Source organism: Rhinoraja longicauda, chromosome 25 (assembly GCF_053455715.1).
Source record: "Rhinoraja longicauda isolate Sanriku21f chromosome 25, sRhiLon1.1, whole genome shotgun sequence".
NCBI classification, from domain to species: Eukaryota; Metazoa; Chordata; class Chondrichthyes; order Rajiformes; family Arhynchobatidae; genus Rhinoraja; species Rhinoraja longicauda.
In genome coordinates, this window is record NC_135977.1 from 9,046,180 (window position 1) to 9,067,341 (window position 21,162).

Below are 21,162 nucleotides of genomic sequence, written 5' to 3' on the forward strand. Positions count from 1 at the left end.
CGAATGTGTGGAATTCTTTGCCACAGAAGGCTGTGGAGGCCAAGTTAGTGGATATTTTTAAGGCATAGATATTCTTGATTAGTACAGGTGTCAGAGGTTATGGGGAGAAGGCAGGAGAATGGGGTTAGGAGGGGGAGATAGATCAGCCATGATTGAATGGCGGAGTAGACTTGATGGGTCAAATGGCCTCATTCTTCTCCTATCCCTTATGACCTTATGAAGATGATTTATGTCATGTCATGATATTCATGTCATGATTTAGTTTATATGAACGTCTCTTGTATTACCTTTACATATGATTTTCCGTTATCCTTCAGCATAGCTGCTCTCCAAGTCAACAAGCGAGCACTCTCCAGCGCCAGGCCCATATCAGCCAATTTGAACTGAAAACAAAATAAAATTGAAGTCACCCGCACTGACTATTCCAAAGTACTGTTTTTTAATCAAAGATTTTGCAGATGTAGGTCAGCATTTGTGCGCTGGATTTTTCACAACAGGGATGGAAGCCTGGAATCTCAGTGATGGATCTTTCAATCAAATCACGTTACTTCCCCAAAAGGTCACGGTTAATTGGAAGGAATTCTGAACAGAGTATCACAGTGGAACACACAGCGCAGAGCATGTTATTTGGACCACCGTGCCCGTGCTACTGCTTTGGTGGGGCTACCTAATGAGCACAATCAGCCGCAGTGTATAATTTGTAGCTTTGAGTAATTATCTACTTCCTTTTTGAAAGATAGCACTATACATGCTTTCCAACTTCCTTTCAGAGACATGTTCCAAGTCATAACTAGCTTCAAAAAAGTCTTCTTGTTCCACCAGATTCTTTTGCCAATTACCACATAAGTCTGGAGCACAGTCTCTCTTTTTTAAACTGCAACAAAACAATTGAAAGTTTTGAATGTCAAATCTCCTCGTGATCTCCGTAACTTTTAGCTTCATCCCTCCTGGGGCTGTATTTTTCTGCACCTTCCCTGAGACAAGGACATCTTTCCTAATATGTAGGCCCCAAAACTGAACACAATCGTCCAGGAACATTTTTTTAAAAATCGGCTTTTGCATACATTACCCGTATTATTGAGGACCAGGGTCCTTCGTCTTTCCATCACTGAGGATTTTGGAACAGACCTTCGAGTTTTTATGCTCTTGTGGCCTTTTTGCCAGATGTTTTTTAACCTCTCCCCATAGTTCCTACAAATTTCATATTTTTTTGATGAAAGTATGTCTGCAATGTTTCAACCAAATTCATCATTCCAACGATAATATGTTTTTACTCCCCTCATGTTACCTCTATGAGTTTTGTGTCATTTGAAACCAATGATATTGTAGAGCAAAACAAAGCACTAAAGGGCTGCAATCCAATCTAAGCCTTGCCATTGTTTTGAAGAAGATATGCCAACATTGGAAAAAGTCACCATAATGTAAATGTTTTGATTTTTGTAATACTGGAGTCCAACTTCGGCCCAACTTGCCCACACCAGCTACATGTCCCATCTACACTAGTCCCACCTACTTGCATTTGGCCCACATCCCTTCAAACCTGTCCTATCCATGTTTAATCTGTCCTATCCACCACTAGAGGGTTTAAAGTAAAATCTGTAGGTAAATCTCTTGCAGTGTTCACTGAACATCCTTTTTTGAAAACTTTCTGAACAACTTAAAGAGGGAGACGGTCTGGTAGCCATTTCTCCAAATTTATATTTTTGTGAAGGCAGGAGAATGGGTTTGAGAGGGAAAGATCAGATCAGCCATGATTGAATGGTGGAGTAGACTTGATGGGCCAAATGGCCTAATTCTGCTCGTAGAAGTTACGAACAGAGAAGTGGGTGACCTTCCTCAGGAAAACTAGAGCCCATTTTACCTGTATGGCCTGGAGTTTGGAAATAGGTGAGCCAAACGCCATCCTTTTCTCGGCATAGTCCACGGCACAATCCAAGGCTGCATGGGCGATTCCAAGGGCCTGTGAGGCAATACCAATCCGACCAGCGTCCAGTGTTTGCTGAAAGACAAATGGCACAAACGTCAAAATGAGAAACACTGCTGTTGATTTCTGCACCAAGAACAAGAGTTGCTGGACTGGATCACACATGCCTTTAGTCAGCACCAGGTTGCATACCGATATACTGAACCGTAGAAGGGGCGGCACAGTGGCACAGTGTTAGAGTTGCTGCCTCACAACACCGGAGACTCGGGTTCGATCTGTATGGAATTTGTATGTCTCCCTGTGACTGGGTGGGTGTTCTCCGGGTGCTCCATTTTCCTCCCACATTCCAAAGATGTGCATGCTTGTAGGTTAATTGGTTTCTATAAATTGTCCCTAGTGTATGGGATAGAACTGGTGTACGGGGGACCGTTGGTTGATCTAAACGTAAAAGTCTGCGAAGACTTGGAGGTCAGACGCCAATGCACGCCATCTCCTTGTCCACTGCTGGACTCACCACTGATCACAAACACATCAAGCTGAGAAGCAAAATGCGCTCCATTAATGTCAATGATGCTTGGCGCAAGAATTATTAGTGGTGCCTCAGGAGCTGTTGTCCAAGGATGTGTCACCTCCCGTGGTCCATTCTGATTCATCAGATAACTCATGGGCATGAAGGATCAGCCCGGCTGTGAACATATCTGTGCTAATGTGGGCAGGCAGACTTTGCAGTGTGAGGTTCACGTGGCCTGCCACAGCCAAGATGATCTATCTACTCCATTATGCAATGTCCCAACAATTGACAAACTTAATTTCTTCTAATTAAAGGCGTGCAAGTTTAGACACCTTGAAGTTACATTCCTGGCACCTGGGCAAGATGAATAGCTACTTTGGCCATTCCACTCACTCAGAAGATAAAATGAGACAGATTCATGAGCAAAGCTGATCTGAGTAAGATGTTGGAAATGGCTCAGTAATATGGAAATGGATCAGTGCATGCAAACTGTAGGCACGGCATCAGGTGCTAACCTTGAGGCAGAATGTTCAGGCACACGTATGGGCGGCACGGTGGCGCAGCGGTAGAGTTGCTGCCTTATAGCACCAGAGACCCGGGTTCGATCCTGACTACGGGAGCTGTCTGTACGGAGTTTGTACGTTCTCCCTGTGACCGCGTGGGTTTTCTCCGAGATCTTCGGTTTCCTCCCACACTCCAAAGATGTACAGGTTTGTAGGCTAATTGGCTTGGTTGTAAATGTAATATTATCCCTAGTGTGTGCAGGGTATTGTTAATGTGGGGGGGATCGCTGGTCGGTGCAGACTCAGTGGTGCAAACAGCTTGTTTCCGCACTGTATCACTAAACTAAATTAAACTAGACTTGCTTAAATGAAAAGTCACACCACATACTATCAGTACAAATTAATTATCCGAAAAATTACTGTTCTTCCGTGTTCTGCCCCCTGCACATGTTAAAATAATGACCCCCGTGCTTGGAAGATGGTTCCATAAACGGTGATCTTCCAGTTACCCATTTATATACAGTCGCTGTTACTGAAGAGTGAAGATTGTTAGTGAACACAATAGGCTTTTTGACTCCAGGAAAGAGGCACAAAAATGAAAAAGATACAGTACGCTGGGATCATTCATGAAAATATACCAGAATACCGACATCATTCCACAGTTCATAGAGAATTTGGAACAGAAAATATAGGAGTTTAAATATAATCTAAAATCATTTATCAAATCTACAACTAAAACTGTTTGACCACTTGTGTAATCTTTGAAGCTTCAAAGGTTTATAAGTGAAATAGCAGTCATCTCGTTCTTGTTTTGGTCTGAAAACTGGTAAAGTATGTTTACATTTGCCTAAACACTAATTAAGCATGGGCTGGTCCCAGACTGAGCTTACTTACAGGAATTAAACTGTGCAGCGGTAAAGGGCTTGGCCAAATCCACGACAGCAATTGAAAACGCACAGGTCCATTAAATAGGATAATACTCCTGTTGTTACAAGAGAACATCCTATTTAATATAAGCAAGTCTACACACAATTCTCTAGAATTGTATAAATCTATCTTCTGAGCCTCAATTACAAGTAGCAATTTGTTGCAGGGCATTTATCAAAGCAGGAATGAGAAAAAAAAATCACAGGAAGTCATTTAGTTAATACTGAAGTCTATTCACTTATGATGCGGGTAATCTCCTAGCAAGGATTTCTGGATCCAGTTGGCAAAAATACCTGAAAACAATCAAAAGCTCAGCTGTAATAATACAGGACATACAAATTTTATACATTAAATCCTCTTTACTGTACACACTATCTTTTTTCATTTTACATTTGCCTTTTCATTAGTATCATTGTATTTTGTGATCAGTATACCAAATACTAGAATGAGCTGTTTTGTTTTATATCTACCTCAATACTTAAAAGTTCACATTATGAAAGATTGAATTACATTTTGAGAGATGAGATTATCTTCTGAGAAAAAAGAGCCAATTTAGAACAGGTAAAATATAATATTCAGGTTGAAACATTCACTCCCACAGTATGTATTTGCAATGGATTACTAGAATGTGCGGGGATTGCTGGGCGGCACGGACTTGGAGGGCCGAAAAGGCCTGTTTCCGGCTGTATATATATGATATGATATGATATGATAGATCGGTTCCAATATGGTATCCATGGGCACATTTCTGGCACATGCCACACTGGACCATTATCACTGAGAGTTTTAGGGCATGCATGGCTAAACCAGAGAAATCAAATCATGATAGATACAAAGTGCTGGAGAAGTGCTCGGCTCATTGAGTCAAGCAGCATCTCTGGAGAAAAAGGATGGGTGATGTTTCGGATCAAGACTCTTCTTCAGACTGGAGGGAATCATCATAAGATCATTGGGAGATAGGAGCAGAATTAGGCCATTCGGCCCATCAAGTCTACTCCGCCATTCAATCATGGTTGATTCTCTTACTTCTCGCCCCATTCTCCTGCCTTCTCCCCATAACCTCTGACACCTGCACTAATCAAGGCAGGTTTGATGTCAACGAATGTGCAACATTGACTTGATACCATCACTGCTATTTGGAGCTTAACATTCCAGCTGACCTCTTTGAACCCTGCACAGCTGAACATGGAAGGGCTGTTCAGCAGGCCAATTTATACTGATTATCAAATCCATGCAGGTCAATTTCTAATTTATTTCAACTGATTCTTGCTATGATTGTACAACCACTTAGTGTTCTCTAGAGGGAGTTGTGTGCCAGATGGTGAAAACTCTGCTCCAACTTCAGGCTGTTATACAAACCAGATGAATCTTGACTGATCTGAATTCGTGGCCATTTCCCATGACAACTGCACTAGAAGACCAAGCAGACATCCAAACTAGTCAAGAGTGTTTTATTGTCATATGCCCCAGATAGAACAATGAAATTCTTACTTGTAGCAGCACAACAGAATATGTAAACATTGTACCTGTAAATAATATAATAAACGAGAAAAAGTTCACTATATATATATATAAAATACAATATACACTCCAGCATTTTGTGTCCATCTTCGGTGCGATATATATTTTACACCGAAGAGAGAGAGAGAGAGAGACACACACACACACACACACACATATTACACCGAAGAGAGAAACAAAATGCTGGAGAAACTCAGCAGGATGTAATGGGTGATATTTCGGGTCGAGTCTGAGGAAGAGGCTCGACCAGAAACGTCACCCATTCCTCACAAGAGATGCTGCCTGTCTCGCTGAGTTACTCCAGCATTTTCCGTGTGTGTGTAAATATATTTATGTGTGTGTGTGTGTGTATGTATGTGTATATATATATATATATATATACACAAACACATATATATATATACGTATACCCCTACAGACACTTTACAAAAACCCCAATAATACTGCAAAAAGACAAAGCCAATGGCCCCAAGTCTATGTAGTTCAGAGCTTATTTGGAGGTTGTAGTGTATAATAGCCCGATGGCTGTAGGGAAGCAAACTCCTAGAGAAGATGGTGCAGAGTGCTCTCAGCAAGTACCCTAATTCGTTCAACGTGTTCAGACAGCAATTCGTCCACCCAAACTTCAGTGAAGAAACATTGTCCGTGCTTGACTAAGACTCCTTCATCTTACTGCAGCCATACCTGCAATCTCAAAACAAGGCATGAAAGACACTGCCAGTAACTGGTACTGCTTCTGTGATTATGAGTGTTAAAGTTTGGGTATTGCCTTCCAATTTTGCAGGGGAGATTAATGCCATTCTCCATCCAGAGACATTGCTTTGTGTTTTCTCTTGTTGGAAAACAGCAGATGGAGCAGCCACATGGCTTAGTTTGGAATGACTGCTTCTCCATGGTGCTGGAGCCAGCTAGTGCGATCATATAACTTGCAGGCACCACATGCCATTCCAATCCCATCATGTCCATCTGGCATATGGCTGTAGATAGACACACAACGCTGAAGTAACTCAGCGGGTCAGGCAGCATCTCTGGAGAAAATAGGTGACGTTTTTGGTTGAGACCTTTCTTCATATGGCTGTACTTGGTGCATCTTGCACATCAATGCTCTGTGCACTGACAACAGTCATGATGCCTTGGTTTTGCAGGTCCACCTCAACGACCACAACCAACTGATGATTGTCTACTGGGCCACACGGGCAATTCACCGATAACACATCCTACGTTCTGGTATCTTCATTGCCTTGACTACTTTGGAGGACCCAGCAGATTTATAACTGAAACCAGACTTAATTGAATACTTGCAAGACACCAACTATTGTAATGCTCCTCTGAGTTGCTTTACAACCTACAATGCTGAGAAATAGACGTAGAAACAAGGAATTGCAGGTGCTGGTTTACACAATAGGACACAAAATTCTGGTGTAACTCAGCGAGTCAGGCAGCATTTTTGGAGAATATGGATAGGTGACTTTTCGGGTTGAGACACGAAACATTACCTGTCCATGTTCTCCCGAGATGCTGTGTCATGCTGTAAGCTAACTTCCCCTTTGCTCTATCTATTGTACTTGAGTTTGAAATTATTCTATCTATGTTTTGTATATCTGATCTGTTTGGATAGTATATATGCTGTCAACATTTCAACATTTTACTCTATCACCTTCCAAGTTGACGAAGAATACACATGAATATAACCAGTAAACTGAAGCACAGAATTAGGATTCACTGTATTTTAAAAATGCATTCAGCAGATAAATGCATAATACTGCTGGGAGGTTGCAGATCTGGGCTCATCAGGAGTTGCTGGGGTATAGGTGGAGACCGATGCAGAAGTTGTACATCATTTTTTGTTTCGTTTAGTTCAGAGATACAGAGCGGAAACAGGCCCTTCGGCCCACCAAATCCGCACCAACCAGCGATCCCCGCACATTAACACTATCTTACATACACTAGGGTCAATTTACATTCAAACCAAGCCAATTAACCTAAGACCAGTAAAACCTGGAGAAATTGGGAGAATTGGTTTTACTTAGATAGGCTTCCGTAAAACATGAGCTTGGATCAGAAACTGGGCATACTATCCAAAAGAATCCCCATAGAATCTAAAGAAGGGTCTCGACCCAAAATGTCACCCATTCCTTCTTTCCAGAGATGCTGCATGTCCCGCTGAGTTACTCCAGCATTTTGTATCTATCTTCGGTTCAAACTAGCATCTGCAATTCTTTCCTACACATCTGTTCAACCCTGATCTTAGGTACTGTACATGTGGAGTTTGCATGTTCTCCCCGTGTCTGCAGGTGTTTACCCTGCATGTTCTGGTTTCCTCCCATGTCTCAAAGATGTGTGTGTTGGTAGGTTAATTGGCCACTGTAAATTGCCACTAGTGTGCGATAGAATTGGAAGGAGTTGATGGGAATGTGGGCAGAACAAAATGGGGTTAGTGTGGGGTTAGCATGAATGGGCGTTCAATAGTTGCAGTGGATTCAGAGGGCCACAGAGTCTGCTTCAACAGCTGTATGACTATATTTGTACAAAGGTTTTACAAAGAAAATTATCCTAATGTGCTTCAGACAAAGCAACCTACCTTCCATAGACACCATTTATTCCTCACGTTGCCTCGGCAAGGCCTCCAGCATAATCAAGGATGTATCGCACCCTGGCCACTCCCTCTTCTCCCCCCTCCCATCAGGCAAAAGGTACAGAAGTGTGAAAACGCACACCTCCAGATTCAGGGACAGTTTCTTCCCAGCTGTAATCAGGCAACTGAACCATCCTACCAACGACTAGCGAGCAGTCCTGAACTACTATCTACCTCAGGACTATCTTTGATCGGACTTTACTGGCTTTATCTTGCACTAAATGCTTTTCACGTTATTCCCTTTATCATGTATCTGTACACTGAGAATGGTTCGATTGTAATCATGCATTGTCCTTCCGCTGACTGGTTAGCTTGCAACAAAAGCTTTTCACTGTACCTCAGTACGCATGATAATAAACTAAACTAAACTTATGATTTGTATTGAAAATAATGGTGGGACTAACAGCATCCAATGTTATTGTGGAAACAAGATGAAATGGAAAAAAGGAAAACTCGTCCAAGCTACCCTGCTGCTTTATTGTTTCCATTCTATCAGTTGAAAGACTGCCATTAAAACCCATACAAAGGCATGAAGTACCTGTACTTCCCAGCTAAATGCTTCGGTAAACATTAGGGCTGGTGCGTTCAAGGGCTCTTAATTTTTAAATGGTTCATTCGCGTTTTATTTTACAGGTAACAAGTTTGCTGTCACTGAAAATTTTATTTTCGCTGTTGAAGATTATTTTGGGCTGATGTAACCATTGTTGGATTTTTTTTTCTCAAAAATGCCGCCTGTTCCGAAGTAATTCCAGCAATTTTCTGCTTTTGTTTTTGGCACTCACAGATCATGCTTTTTAAGTCATGTTAATGTGTCCCAGCTGATAATTTTTTTGTACAAAGGCCCTCTAAAGTACACAATGCCAACTAAACAAAAATCACGAATGAGAAGATTTCTGCATTCAATTTGGAGCCCCTCTATGCAAGAACACAGAAATAAGCAGGTTCTACTTCAGAGATTTTAAAAACTACATTGTGGGGTGGTAACACTAAGCAAGAGGAAGGTCTGATTTCTGTACCAAAGGTTACAAAAACATAATGGTACAAAAATGCAGGATGAGGCTTGATGGTTCAGAATCCACTGAATAGTCCCCTTTTCATAAAACAGAATTAAAAATAGTTGATTTGGCTCTTTGCTGCCAAACTCTTTATTTTCCTTCTGCCCTGTGGTCACATATACAGTTGAATAGCGTGAGCAAAATATCAAAGTAAACTAGCACCATTTTCAACTGCCAACAATGGGCCCACTCTGTGAAAACCCATGGCAGCTGCTGAAGACCATTCATAGATCCCCCTCCCCCAAACACCTTGAACACACAAACTCGGCGCTGTGCTTTTCGTTGTTCTCTTTGTGTAAGTGCTGGTGCTTGGAGATTGAAGCTTCTATTATTAACCTCAAGATTCCCAGATTTTCAGATAGATGCGGAATAAATGCAAGTCTGCTTTTCTCTCCCCCCCCCCCATGTTTTCCTTTCTCTTTTCCGACACAACCATTTTAGGTCTGTCGGACTGCATTAAATGTTAGGTCAGTAATGCCCCGTATACAGCCGGTTTGCAAAAATGAATAGGAATAAGGGTAGGGATCGTCGCTGCGAAGGAGGGCCAGGCAGGCCGCATCCTGCAGGGGAGAAGCTCGGTAGCCATCGAGCTCGGCCTCGATGACAGAAGAGCTGAGGAGGGGGGAAACGCTGGCGATGACGACGTGAGGCCTAGGAGATGGACCGACCGGGGAATTGCTCCGGTGCCTGCAAGGTCGGTAGCAGGAGGCACCCCAGGGTCACAGAGGCGGTCGGGTGTGTGAGGAGAGGGACGACAGTTCGTGGGCCGAGCCGGTCGAGGGCGACGTAGGAGGTCCTGCAGCAGCCTAGGCCTTAACTGGATCGGGAGTCGCTCCAGTATATAAAGCGGGTCGGACAGACTTTGGACTTTTGCAAATGGCGCTAAAATATGGCGGACCATGCATGTGTAAACTACGCAAAAAAAAATCACAGTGCAGTGCACATGTGACAGTAAAGAACTACTGAACCATTAAACCATGGAGATCCAACTATAAAATAAACTCTATAGATAAGCTCCAGGTCAGCAAAAAGGCAGGAAGTGCCACCTGTTGTATGAACACCAACAACTTAGTTTAGTTTTGTTTAGAGATACAGCACAGAAACAGGCCCTTTGGCCCACCGAGTCCGCACCGACCAGCGATCCCCGCACATTAACACTACCCTACACACACTAGGGACAATTTTGCATTTATACCAAGCCAATTGACCTACAAACTTGTACATCTTTGGAGTGTGGGAGGAAACCGAAGATCTTGGGGAAAACCCCCACACATCACAGGGAGAACATACAAACTCCGTACAGACAGCACCCATAGTCATGATCGAACCTGGGTCTCTGGAGCTGTAAGGCAGTGGCTCTACTGCTATGCCACCGTGCTGCCCATGACAGCTAACAGACAGTTCCAGATGGCCTCCACCTCCTCCAAAGCAGCAATATTTCACTACAGGATTGATGTTCTGGTGTGGTAAACAGTGCCCATCTTTTCACCATCAACAACGTTCATTTATCCAGTACCTTCAATGTAATAAAACAACTCTTGACACTTCACAAGAGCATTGTCAATAATAATTTGACACCAGATGATCATCAAAACATTGTTGAGATAGTCTTTGTGTGGTTTTTAAAAAGAGCAAAGCAAGAGAAAAAAAGATATTCACAGAAGATGATGCCCCAAAACGCTTTATCATTAATGATGTACTTTCATGAGGTCATTACCTCAGTATTTCCTTTATTGACTATCTAAGATCCTGTAATATAGTAAGACCAAAGTTATAGACCAAAGCAATAAAACCAAAGTTATGTAATGAAAGAAAGAATGTACATTGCCAACCACCATCTCTAACTGGGGCTTCCTTCAAAACAAGCGACCTACATTAGATCTTTCAACATTGCATTGTTGTAAGATGTGGTGCAATCCTTACAGGGTCGACAACATTAAAGCAATCGTGGGCGGCACGGTGGCGCAGCGGTAGAGTAGCTGCCCTACAGCTGCGGAGACTCAGGTTCGATCCTGACTACGGGTGTTGTCTGTACGGAGTTTGTACGTTCTCCCCGTGACCGCGTGGGTTTTCCCCGAGATCTTCCGTTTCCTTCCACACTCCAAAGACGTACAGGTATGTAGCTTAATTGGCTTGGTGAATATGTAAATTGTCCCTAGTGTGTGTTGGATAGTGTTAATGTGCGGGGATCGCTGGTCAATCGGCCAAAGGGCCTGTTTCCGCGCTGTATCTCTAACTGAACTAAAAAACAAAATAATTGTTGTGAGCCTGACATAAGCATGCTCACAAAATGATACCCTCCAGAGAATGTTCCAGACTCCTCCATCACAATCACTAGGTACATCCTACAGTGGGAAATAAGATGGGAGTGTGAGACGTGGAATCCTCTAAATCAATTCTAGATCCTATGAATCTCATGGCATATGGGTAAGAAAGTCTCCTGCTGATTGCCAACTTCTCTCCTCCCTCCCTTGCAAATATTAATCTGGAACTGCACACCTCTGCAACAAAAATGGACCCTTGATTAGATACGGGTCCACCATTGATATTCCGGCACATGGTGGTCAGGCACCTCCATTATTCCAGACAAAATTACCAGAGCATTGTGTGTGGTGTATGCTCTTTTGGGACGTGTGCCTCCGTGCTGAAAGAGTTCATTGTTAACTTCTTTGTTAATCGTCAATCCTTTATTTAGGTTTCTAGCAGTCAATGGTGCTTAAGAGACACGGGAGAGGTACAATCAGTGGGTCAGATTGCTGAATTATTATTATGTGACCTCTGTTGGCCCAGCAAAATGGATCATCCGGCAATGATCTGGAACCAAGGGCGTTGGAAAGTCCATGGTGTCCCTGTAGCTGTATTTTATACAAAGGGAGGCTTGCAGGACATACAAAGCTCATTGCATTATGTATTATACTATAAATTGGAAAGGGTCTAGTGGAAGGGAAGATAGAGAAAGGCAAGGAATTTGTCTCTCTGAAAAATCTTTGAAGAGGGTGCTAACAAATAACACATTTTGATGTTCCATTATAGAGCAAGAACGTGTCTAGGTATAGATCTTGCATTGTATGAACTGTGTATAACTCAGAAGTGGCACAGAATCAGAAAAAAAGCACAAAAAAGAACAACAATGTCAGATTGGAAACTCTATACCTTAGCCCATACCTCACCAGGCAACTAAAATTAAAATCGTACTTAATGTAAGAAAGAAACTTGGTGAATTAATTCAGTTCCACTAGCTAGCTTGCATAGCCAAGAATGCTGTAAAAAAAGGTTTGGTGCACCAATAAAAATAGGATGTTAAAAAGAGCACAGAAGCATGCTGTACTGAACACTTAATCTTTCGAACATGACAATGAAATGCCTTGAATTATGATCCAGAGATTACATATGCATTTATTCAGTTGCTACATGGAGAATCCAACCAAGCAGTACTTTGTTCATGGTCTCTCGCTCCAACTTACATTCTCACGCCAAGGATAGATCTCTGAATGCATGTTAATGCTCATTGAACTCCATGTAGTGTCTAACCCAAGAAATGCCTCAAGCCATTTGACAGAACACACAGTCAGAGAGTCAGAGAGTAATACTGGTCAGCTGCAAAACTAGGATGGCCAGGTTACAGTTTGCCAAGAAGTACTTCTTGCCAAAGAGCAACCAAGTACTGGAAAAAGGCAGATTAACATATCAGAGTGATGGCAAGAACAAAGTATGGAGGGGAGAAGGAACTGCCCATGATCCAAAGCATACCACCTCATCTGTGAAACACGGTGGTGGGGGTGTTATGGCCTGGGCATGTATGGCTGCTGAAGGTACTGGCTCACTTATCTTCATTGATGATACAACTGCTGATGGTAATAACGTAATGAATTCTGAAGTGTATAGACACATCCTATCTACTCAAGTTCAAACAAATGCTTCAAAACTCAATGGCCGGCGGTTCATTCTATAGCAAGACACTGATCCCATACTGCTAAAGTAACAAAAGAGCTAAAACGTTCAAAGCTAAACGATGGTCAATTCTTGAGTGGCCAAGTCAATCACCCGATCTGAACCCAATTGAACATGCCTTTTATATTCTGAACAAAAAATTGAAGGGGACTAGCCCCCAAAACAAGCATAAGCTAAAGATGGCTGCAATACAGGCCTGGCAGAGCATCACCAGAGAAGACACCCAGCAACTGGTGATGTCCATGAATCACAGACTTCAAGCATGCAAAGGATATGCAACAAAATACTAAACATGACTACTTTCATTTACATGACATTGCGGTGTCCTAAACATTATAGTGCCCTGATATGGGGGGGACTATGGATAAACACTGCTGTAATTTCTACATGGTGAAACCAAAATGTATAACAATCGCCTTAATTAAAATCTGACAATGTGCACTTTAACCACATGTGATTTTTTATATTACAAATCTCAAATTGTGGAGTACAGAGGCAAATAAATAAATGATGGGTCTTTGACATCATTTATGGTGGGCAATGTATTATGGAGGGCAATGTATCTCCTCCATTTAAATAAATCATGATTGATATATCTCACAGATAGCTATTCATCATACTCTTTGTGAAATTCAGTCCTGAAATTTTCAACTGAAAAAACTTAACAGCTTTCTGGGCGAGTTGAACAGTTTAATTTATGGTTATGTGCTGAATATTCTTAATTTCTGGCAGGGGAAATGTGTTCTCTCCAACTAGGCTTTCAAATCCTATAACTCAGAGGCTTTCAACATTTGTTGACACACTCTAAAAATGTTCAAATGGAGACGTAAATTGCTTTGGAATCATATCACAAGAACGCAAAAAAAGCTCAGTGGCTCAAGTAGCAGCCGAGGGGACGGAAGCAGAGACAACGTTTCCAGTTGAGAAGCTTTCATCAGAGCAGGCAAAGTGAGGAAGCAAGTTTGATTTAAGCTGTTTAGGAGGGGGATGTGGAGAGAACCGAGGAAATGCCTGTGGCATGGTAAAGACTAACGTTATCAAAGTAACATTAAAAACTGGCAGCTGGAGACGAAACAGAAAAAAAACCCCCATCAAAATAGAACCATCCAGACACCTGTGAGGAGAGGAAAATAAAGAATGTCGACCTTCTTCCTCTTGCCTCCTCTATTATTCCCTCTGATTACTCCATGTTTTTCTCTCTTACAGCTCCTTCCCCTTCCCACATGTGACCTGTCAACTTTGACCCTTTGCTCTCACACTCCTTCCATTTTTTTCCCTTCGATTTATCATTCTCCCAGACTCCTCCACTTCCCTCTCTCGCTTGTGCCCACTTCCCTCTCGCTTGTGCCCACTTCCCTCTCTCGGTTGTGCCCACTTCCCTCTCTCGCTTGTGCCCACTTCCATTTCTTGTCACTTCCTCGGCTCTTTCTCACTCTCCTTTGCATCCCCACAGCCCACACCATTCACGTCCCAATGACCCACTTTGCATCCTCTGCCCCTCAGGATTTGTTCCGTCTCTTTAGGTGCCCATTCATAAGGCCCTCGCAGTTTTGTTATCAACATCTTATGCGGAAGCTTATACGATTACAGTTTAGTTTATTGTCACGTGTACCGAGGTACCGTGAAAAGCTTGTGTTGCATGCTAACCAGTCAGCATAAATAACATCATTAGAAAAATGGTCATGTACCACGTTAATTATTGCTTTAAAAAAATTCAGCTAATCTCGTTAAGCTTACTTGACATTTACATATCAATGTTGATATTCTAACCAGCTCATCTTTTCCAAGTACTGAGATTCAGGAGAAAAAGTTTGCATACTATGCTTACATTCTTATTGTTTTCCTAATAATAGTAATAGCTAAACTGAAATAATACTGAGAAACTGCAGATGCCCTTTTCTTTAAGGTGTTAATTCTCATTGCATCAACTCCCAAGCCGATGCATTTTGTTGCACATTTTGCACTATATTCATATATTTTCTTTGCATTCATACAAAGTTTGCTAAAGAGGAAGTTATTCACCCGGCTCTCTTGGCACCACCTATCACCCATCTCCCTTGGAACCCCATCCCTTTCCCTCACCTCTCTCTACAACGATCTTCCCTCTACTCCATCAGCCTGAAGAAGGGTGCAGACCCAAACATGGATAGGTGATGTTTCAAGTTTTGGGTCAGCACCCTTCCTCAGACTGATGTAAGGCGAGGGGGGGGGGGGGGGGGAGGTGTAAAGCTGGGAGAGAGGAGGGGCAGGCCAAAGTGTGCCATCCCAAAATGTCGTCTTTCCATGTTCTTCAGAGATGTTACCTATCTCACTGAGTTACTCCAGCACTTGGTGTTTTCTTTGGTAAACCAACATCTGCAGTTCCTGTACACCGTGCTGCTCACACAACGATTCTCATTACATTGTTTCAGTGTTCACACCATTGATTACTGAGGTGAAATTCTGAAGGTTAGAATGTCAGTCTTGTGGTATTCCATTCTTAAATCAGAACAAATTATATACATAGATGTTCAAATAGTATAAGCTCATACCATAGCTATTTTGAATCCAAGTCCTGGTTCACCCAATAAGTTTTCCCGAGGAAGTCTGCAGTCTTCAAAAATTAGGTTTGCAGTGGAGGATGCTCTAATTCCCAATTTATCTTCTTTCTTCCCCAAGGAGAGTCCTGGTGTGGGCATTGGAACCAAGAAAGCACTTATTCCCTGTAAATGTATTGCAAGAAAAACACTTCAGATACAACATATGAAAACTGAATATGTAACATTTGTTTTCAGTTTCTAGTTCACAATAATCTGCAGCATACAATATCCGGTGGCACGGTGGAGCAGCGGTAGAGTTGCTGCCTTACTGCACTGGGAAGCAGGGTTTGATCCTGACTATGGGAGCTGTCTGTACGGAGTTTGTACGTGCTCCCTGTGACTGCGTAGATTTTCTCTGGGTGCTCCGGTTTCCTCCCACACTCCAAAGACGTACAGGTTTGTACTTTAATTGGCTTTGGTATAATGGTAAATTTGTCCCTAGTGTGTGTAGGATGGTGTTAGTGTACAGGACAGAGATTGCAGGTCGGTGCCAACTCAGTGGGCTGAAGGAACTATTTCTGCGCTGTATCTCTAAAGTCTAAAGTAAAGTCTTATTCGCCCTTATCGCTTCTTCCCCTTTCATACCAATCTCCTATGGCACCATAAGCATCTCAAAATACCTTTAATCTAATTGCTTGGTTGACCGAGCCGGATATTTATTCAGTATGTGTGGAAAGCCCACCCTGGGCATGTTTATTTATCAGTTTCTCACAGGCAGCTTCAGAGGTTGGGTATTCATAACTGATGCAAAGGCTATTAACGAGATCCACAATAAACAAATCGCAAGAATATTGATTGCGATCGATCTACGATGTCCAGTGGATATGACAATGTATCAATAATATATGAAAGAAGAAAATTAATAAATTTAAACAATGGACATAACCTGAGATTGACGGCAAAGATTATTATTTTTAATACAAACATGTATTGAAGGCCAGAGCTATAAGGACAGGTTGAGCAGGCTGGGTCTCTACTCTTTGGAGCACAAGAGGATGAGGGGTGATCTGATAGAGGTGTACAAAACTGTGAGAGGAATAGATCGGGTAAACGCACGGAGTCTCTTTCCCAGAGTAGGGGAATCGAGAACCATATGGGTGCATGGGTGGGTGGAGGGGTGAGGGGGGAAATACTTAATAGGACACAGAGGGGAAACATTTTTTACACAAAGGGTGGCCGGTGTATGGAACGAGGTGCCAGAGGAGGTAGTTGAGGCAGATACTATTGCAACGTTTAAGTAACATTTAGATATGTTCATGGATAGATTAGGTTTAGAGGGATATGGGCAAAATGCAGGTAGTGTAGATGGGACATGTTGGTCGGTATTGCCAAGTTGGGTCGAAGGTCCTGTTTCCTCACTGTATGACTCTATGACTATGACAAATGCAATCGGGAATATTAAGACAGCACAAATTAGTAATGTAAGTGCATTGTGAAGAGTGGAAAAACACCAACGAGAAGGATAATTCTGGCATTAAGATTAATGCCTAGCTGAAATGCCGAGGTTAATTAAAGAGCAATTTTTAACTAAGCAATGTCAAAATCCAAGCAGCGATGTGTTATTCTGAGTCAAACAAAAAACTGGGTTGAAACTGTGCCATTGCATTTTATGTAAGGACATCATTTATTGGTTAAAGATTAATTCAAACCAGTCCTTTTGAGGTGGGAATATATATGCTTATAAAGATCTCCAAAATGATAAAGTGAAGGATGCTAACCAGTCCATCAGGCTGTTCTGAAACGATTTACTTTAATCCACCTCTGCTCTGTATGTATTTTTTACATTTTCACATACTTCACAAATTCGATTTGAAACATTGTTAAATTGAACAGCTCTAGAAAATGTTCAGCGGAATCAAATGTGCAATTGAGCTGCCTACTCGTTATCCTGATTTCAGCATCCAGTATGCCTGACTGCCTTAGTGAATATCCAGAGGCCCAATGTTATGAGCGGCTTGCATTAGTTTAAGCCAGTTTATGGCAGGCTGCACCTCCAAAATGGGAGATGAGCTACAGCTGGAACAAGTCATGACAACCAAGAGAGTCAGAGAGTATTTTATTGTCATATGTTCCGAAACGGAACAATTAAATTCTTACTTGCAGCAGCAGCACAACAGGTTTGTAAACACTGTACTCCGTAGATAACACAATAAACTAACAAAAAAAATTCAATAATAAAAAATGATATCGTGCTAAAACAAAACAAAGTCCCCAGTGCAACCCAGGCAGCTCTTGTTTATTTGGGAGTTTATAATGTTCAATAGCCTGATGGTTGCTGGAAAGAAACTGTTCCTGAACCTGGCATTACAGTTTTCAGATTCCTATACTTTCTTCCCGATGGCAGGAATGAAATGACACACTGTCAGGGTGCGCAGGCCAGTACCTATGACGGACTGGGCAGTGTTCTTCACTTGTAATTTATTTCGTTCCTGGACATTCAAATTGCCGAACAAGGCCATGATGCAACCAGTCAATATGCTTTCTACCGTACACCTGTCGAAGTTCAAGAGAGTATTTGTCGACATACCAAATCTCAATCTTCAAAGGGAGTAGAGGTGTGGATGGACATTCAATAGTCATTGATGCACGTCACCTTGGGCCTTTATTAATAGCTATTATTGATGCCTTTTTACAGCAGGTGAGAACCTCAGGCCTCGGTAATGAGAGGTTGAAGATATCTGCATAAATACCAGCCAGTTGGTCCGCGCGGGTATTGAGAACACGACCAGGTACACCATCAGGTCCAGACGCTTCACGAGGATTCACCTTCCTGAAGTCACTCAAGAGGTCCAGATATCAGTGAAGAACAATGTCAGAAGTTCAGTCCCAAGGACCTGGATGCAGGCTGCACAGAAACTTGATAACCTAGCATATGCACAATCAAGGTCAAGAAATGGATCTGCGGATGTCACGTCTGTCAAGTCAAGCTAAGACTCTAACTTTTTAAAAACATATCGGACTTGCAGGGAACAAGAAGGCGCCAAAACATGGCGACTCTTGTGTGCGGACACTGTGGTCTACTATCTTACTTAGTATGATTGTGCCTCATATATAGCAGGATTGTCACTGAACTGTATGCAAAAAAGAATTTCACTGTATTGAGGTACACGTGACAATAAAGTACCATTGAGACATTTATATATTCCTTTAGATTTCTTTCCGCTCCATTAATATTCTTTCTCCACCTATGTGATCCAAAATCCCCAAACTTATATTGAAACATGCAATGGATGGGAAACCAAATTGCTATTATTCTGCATGCCTTTTGTGTTAATTTAACCAAGTGAAACTAATGTAAAATCATTAGCAGCTGGTACCGACTAAAGCTTGGTATCGTGGAAAAGGCATTATAGATAATGACCTTAAGGACTGACTGTTCCAGCACATTAAGCAGATTGACCCTAGAAAACACACTATAACAATAAAAGGACCAGTTTACCAAGCTGGAGTCCTTCATGAAGCGTGTGTAATCAGATCCTCTACCCTAGCCATTTATTTTCGAGAGGGAATGTCCTACCTGCCTCTCAATGAAATTACACAGTTTTCGATAATATCTACTAATCTCGCATTTAGACTTTAGACTTCAGAGATACAGTGCAGAAACAGACCTTTCGGCCCACCAAGTCTGCACCGACCAGCGATCACCCTGTACAGGAAGGGACTCCACCCGAAGCGTCACCTATTCCTTTTCTCCAGAGATGCTGCCTGACCCAGTTGTACAGGGCCCTAGTGAGACCGCACCTGGAGCACTGTGTGCAGTTTTGGTCTCCAAATTTGAGGAAGGATATTCTTGCTATTGAGGGCGTGCAGCGTAGGTTCACTAGGTTAATTCCCGGAATGGCGGGACTGTCATATGTTGAAAGACTGGAGCGGCTAGGCTTGTATACACTGGAATTTAGAAGGATGAGAGGAGATCTTATCGAAACGTATAAGATTATTAGGGGGTTGGACACGTTAGAGGCAGGAAACATGTTCCCAATGTTGGGGAAGTCCAGAACAAGGGGCCACAGTTTAAGAATAAGGGGTAGGCCATTTAGAACTGAGATGAGGAAAAACCTTTTCAGTCAGAGAGTTGTGTATCTGTGGAATTCTCTGCCTCAGAAGGCAGTGGAGGCCAATTCTCTGAATGCATTCAAGAGAGAGCTGGATAGAGCTCTTAAGGATAGCGGAGTCAGGGGGTATGGGGAGAAGGCAGGAACGGGATATTGATTGAGAATGATCAGCCATGATCACATTGAATGGCGGTGTTGGCTCGAAGGGCCGAATGGCCTCCTCCTGCACCCATTGTCTATTGTCTAATGACCCACCGAATTACTCCAGCATTTTGTGTATTTCTTTGGTGTAAACCAGCATCTGCAGTTCCTTCCTACACCCCATACACTGGCATTGGGCTGCACACTAGGGACAACTTACAATTTTACCGAAGCCAATTAACCAACAAATCTGTACGTCTTTGGAGTGTGTGGGAGGGGGGGGTGGGACCGGAGCACTCGGAAAAAAACCCCCCACGTGGTCATGGGGAGAAGGTACAAACTCCATACAGACAGCACCCATAGTCAGGATCGAACATAGGTCCCTGATACTGTAAGGCAGCAACTCTACGTCTGTGCCACCGTGCCCCACATTCCACATTGTTTCAATGTTCACACTGCTTCACTTGTCATTAAATGCTGCCAGCAGTTCCATGGAGTATTTGCTCACCCCGCGTATCCTAGAAGCCACCCTAGTGACCAAACCATGAATCTTTTCCAGTTCTCAGAAAGTCATGGTAGCGGACATATTGCACTGCTCTGTGTAATGGGGCATAGGACATCCACTGCAAGGTGCTCTCTAACCCCAGCTGACTGACCACAAAAGTGCACAGTGATTTGGATTCGGATTAGTTTATTGCCACACACACCAGTCACGCGCCAATTGTAATTGTCATGCATAATTGTTTTGCATGACAAATAAATTCCTTGTTCCCATAAAGCTCACAGATTAAACAATGAATGTACAGGTGTTGTGGAATCCCACCGCTGCCACCAAATGTCGAGTTCGCGTTTCGCGGTCAGTTGGTTGACAATAATCAGAGACGGCACAGACTTTACCTGTTAGTACTTTATTAGCTATCCCGTAGACAAGTTTCTAAAAGCGCACACAGAGTTGCGGACTCCGGGGCCAGTGGAAACTACAATGGCGAGTGAAAAACAGCAGAAAGGTGCAAGATTGTGGTGCAAAACCCAAGTAGTGATAAGGAATAAAGGAATAATCAAATGAGGTGGAGTTTATCATAAGAGTACATGGCAGCAGAGCAGTTGCCATACCAAGTTGAGATGTTGTTATCAGGCAACTGAATCCAGGGCCGTCTTAACGCATGGGCCTGATGGGCACTTGCCCGGGGGCCCCATGCTGATCTGTGTATGTTAAGTGACTTGCAATAAATAAAGACTACTTTAAAAATGTAGGTTCAATAAGTGCTTTTTTCGCAGTGCTTCTCACAGCGATCTGTAAGTGCTTTTCGCAACAATGTAGCACCCTAAGTCCATCGCTAAGTGCTTTTCGGTAAGTGCTTTT

General features: G+C 42.6%; 1 protein-coding gene across 2 annotated transcripts in view; it reads right to left on the minus strand.

The window, feature by feature from the left end:
* acads (acyl-CoA dehydrogenase short chain) overlaps positions 1–21,162 on the minus strand; it is an 81,545-nt gene that overhangs the window by 35,885 nt on the left and 24,498 nt on the right. For both annotated transcript variants that reach the window (XM_078421456.1, XM_078421455.1), the window contains exons 6-8: positions 15,559–15,729; positions 1,862–1,999; positions 288–383 (exon numbers count right to left, since the gene is read on the minus strand). In XM_078421456.1, the coding sequence (XP_078277582.1) occupies positions 288–383; positions 1,862–1,999; positions 15,559–15,729 (405 nt within the window). The remainder of the gene's footprint in view (positions 1–287; positions 384–1,861; positions 2,000–15,558; positions 15,730–21,162) is intronic.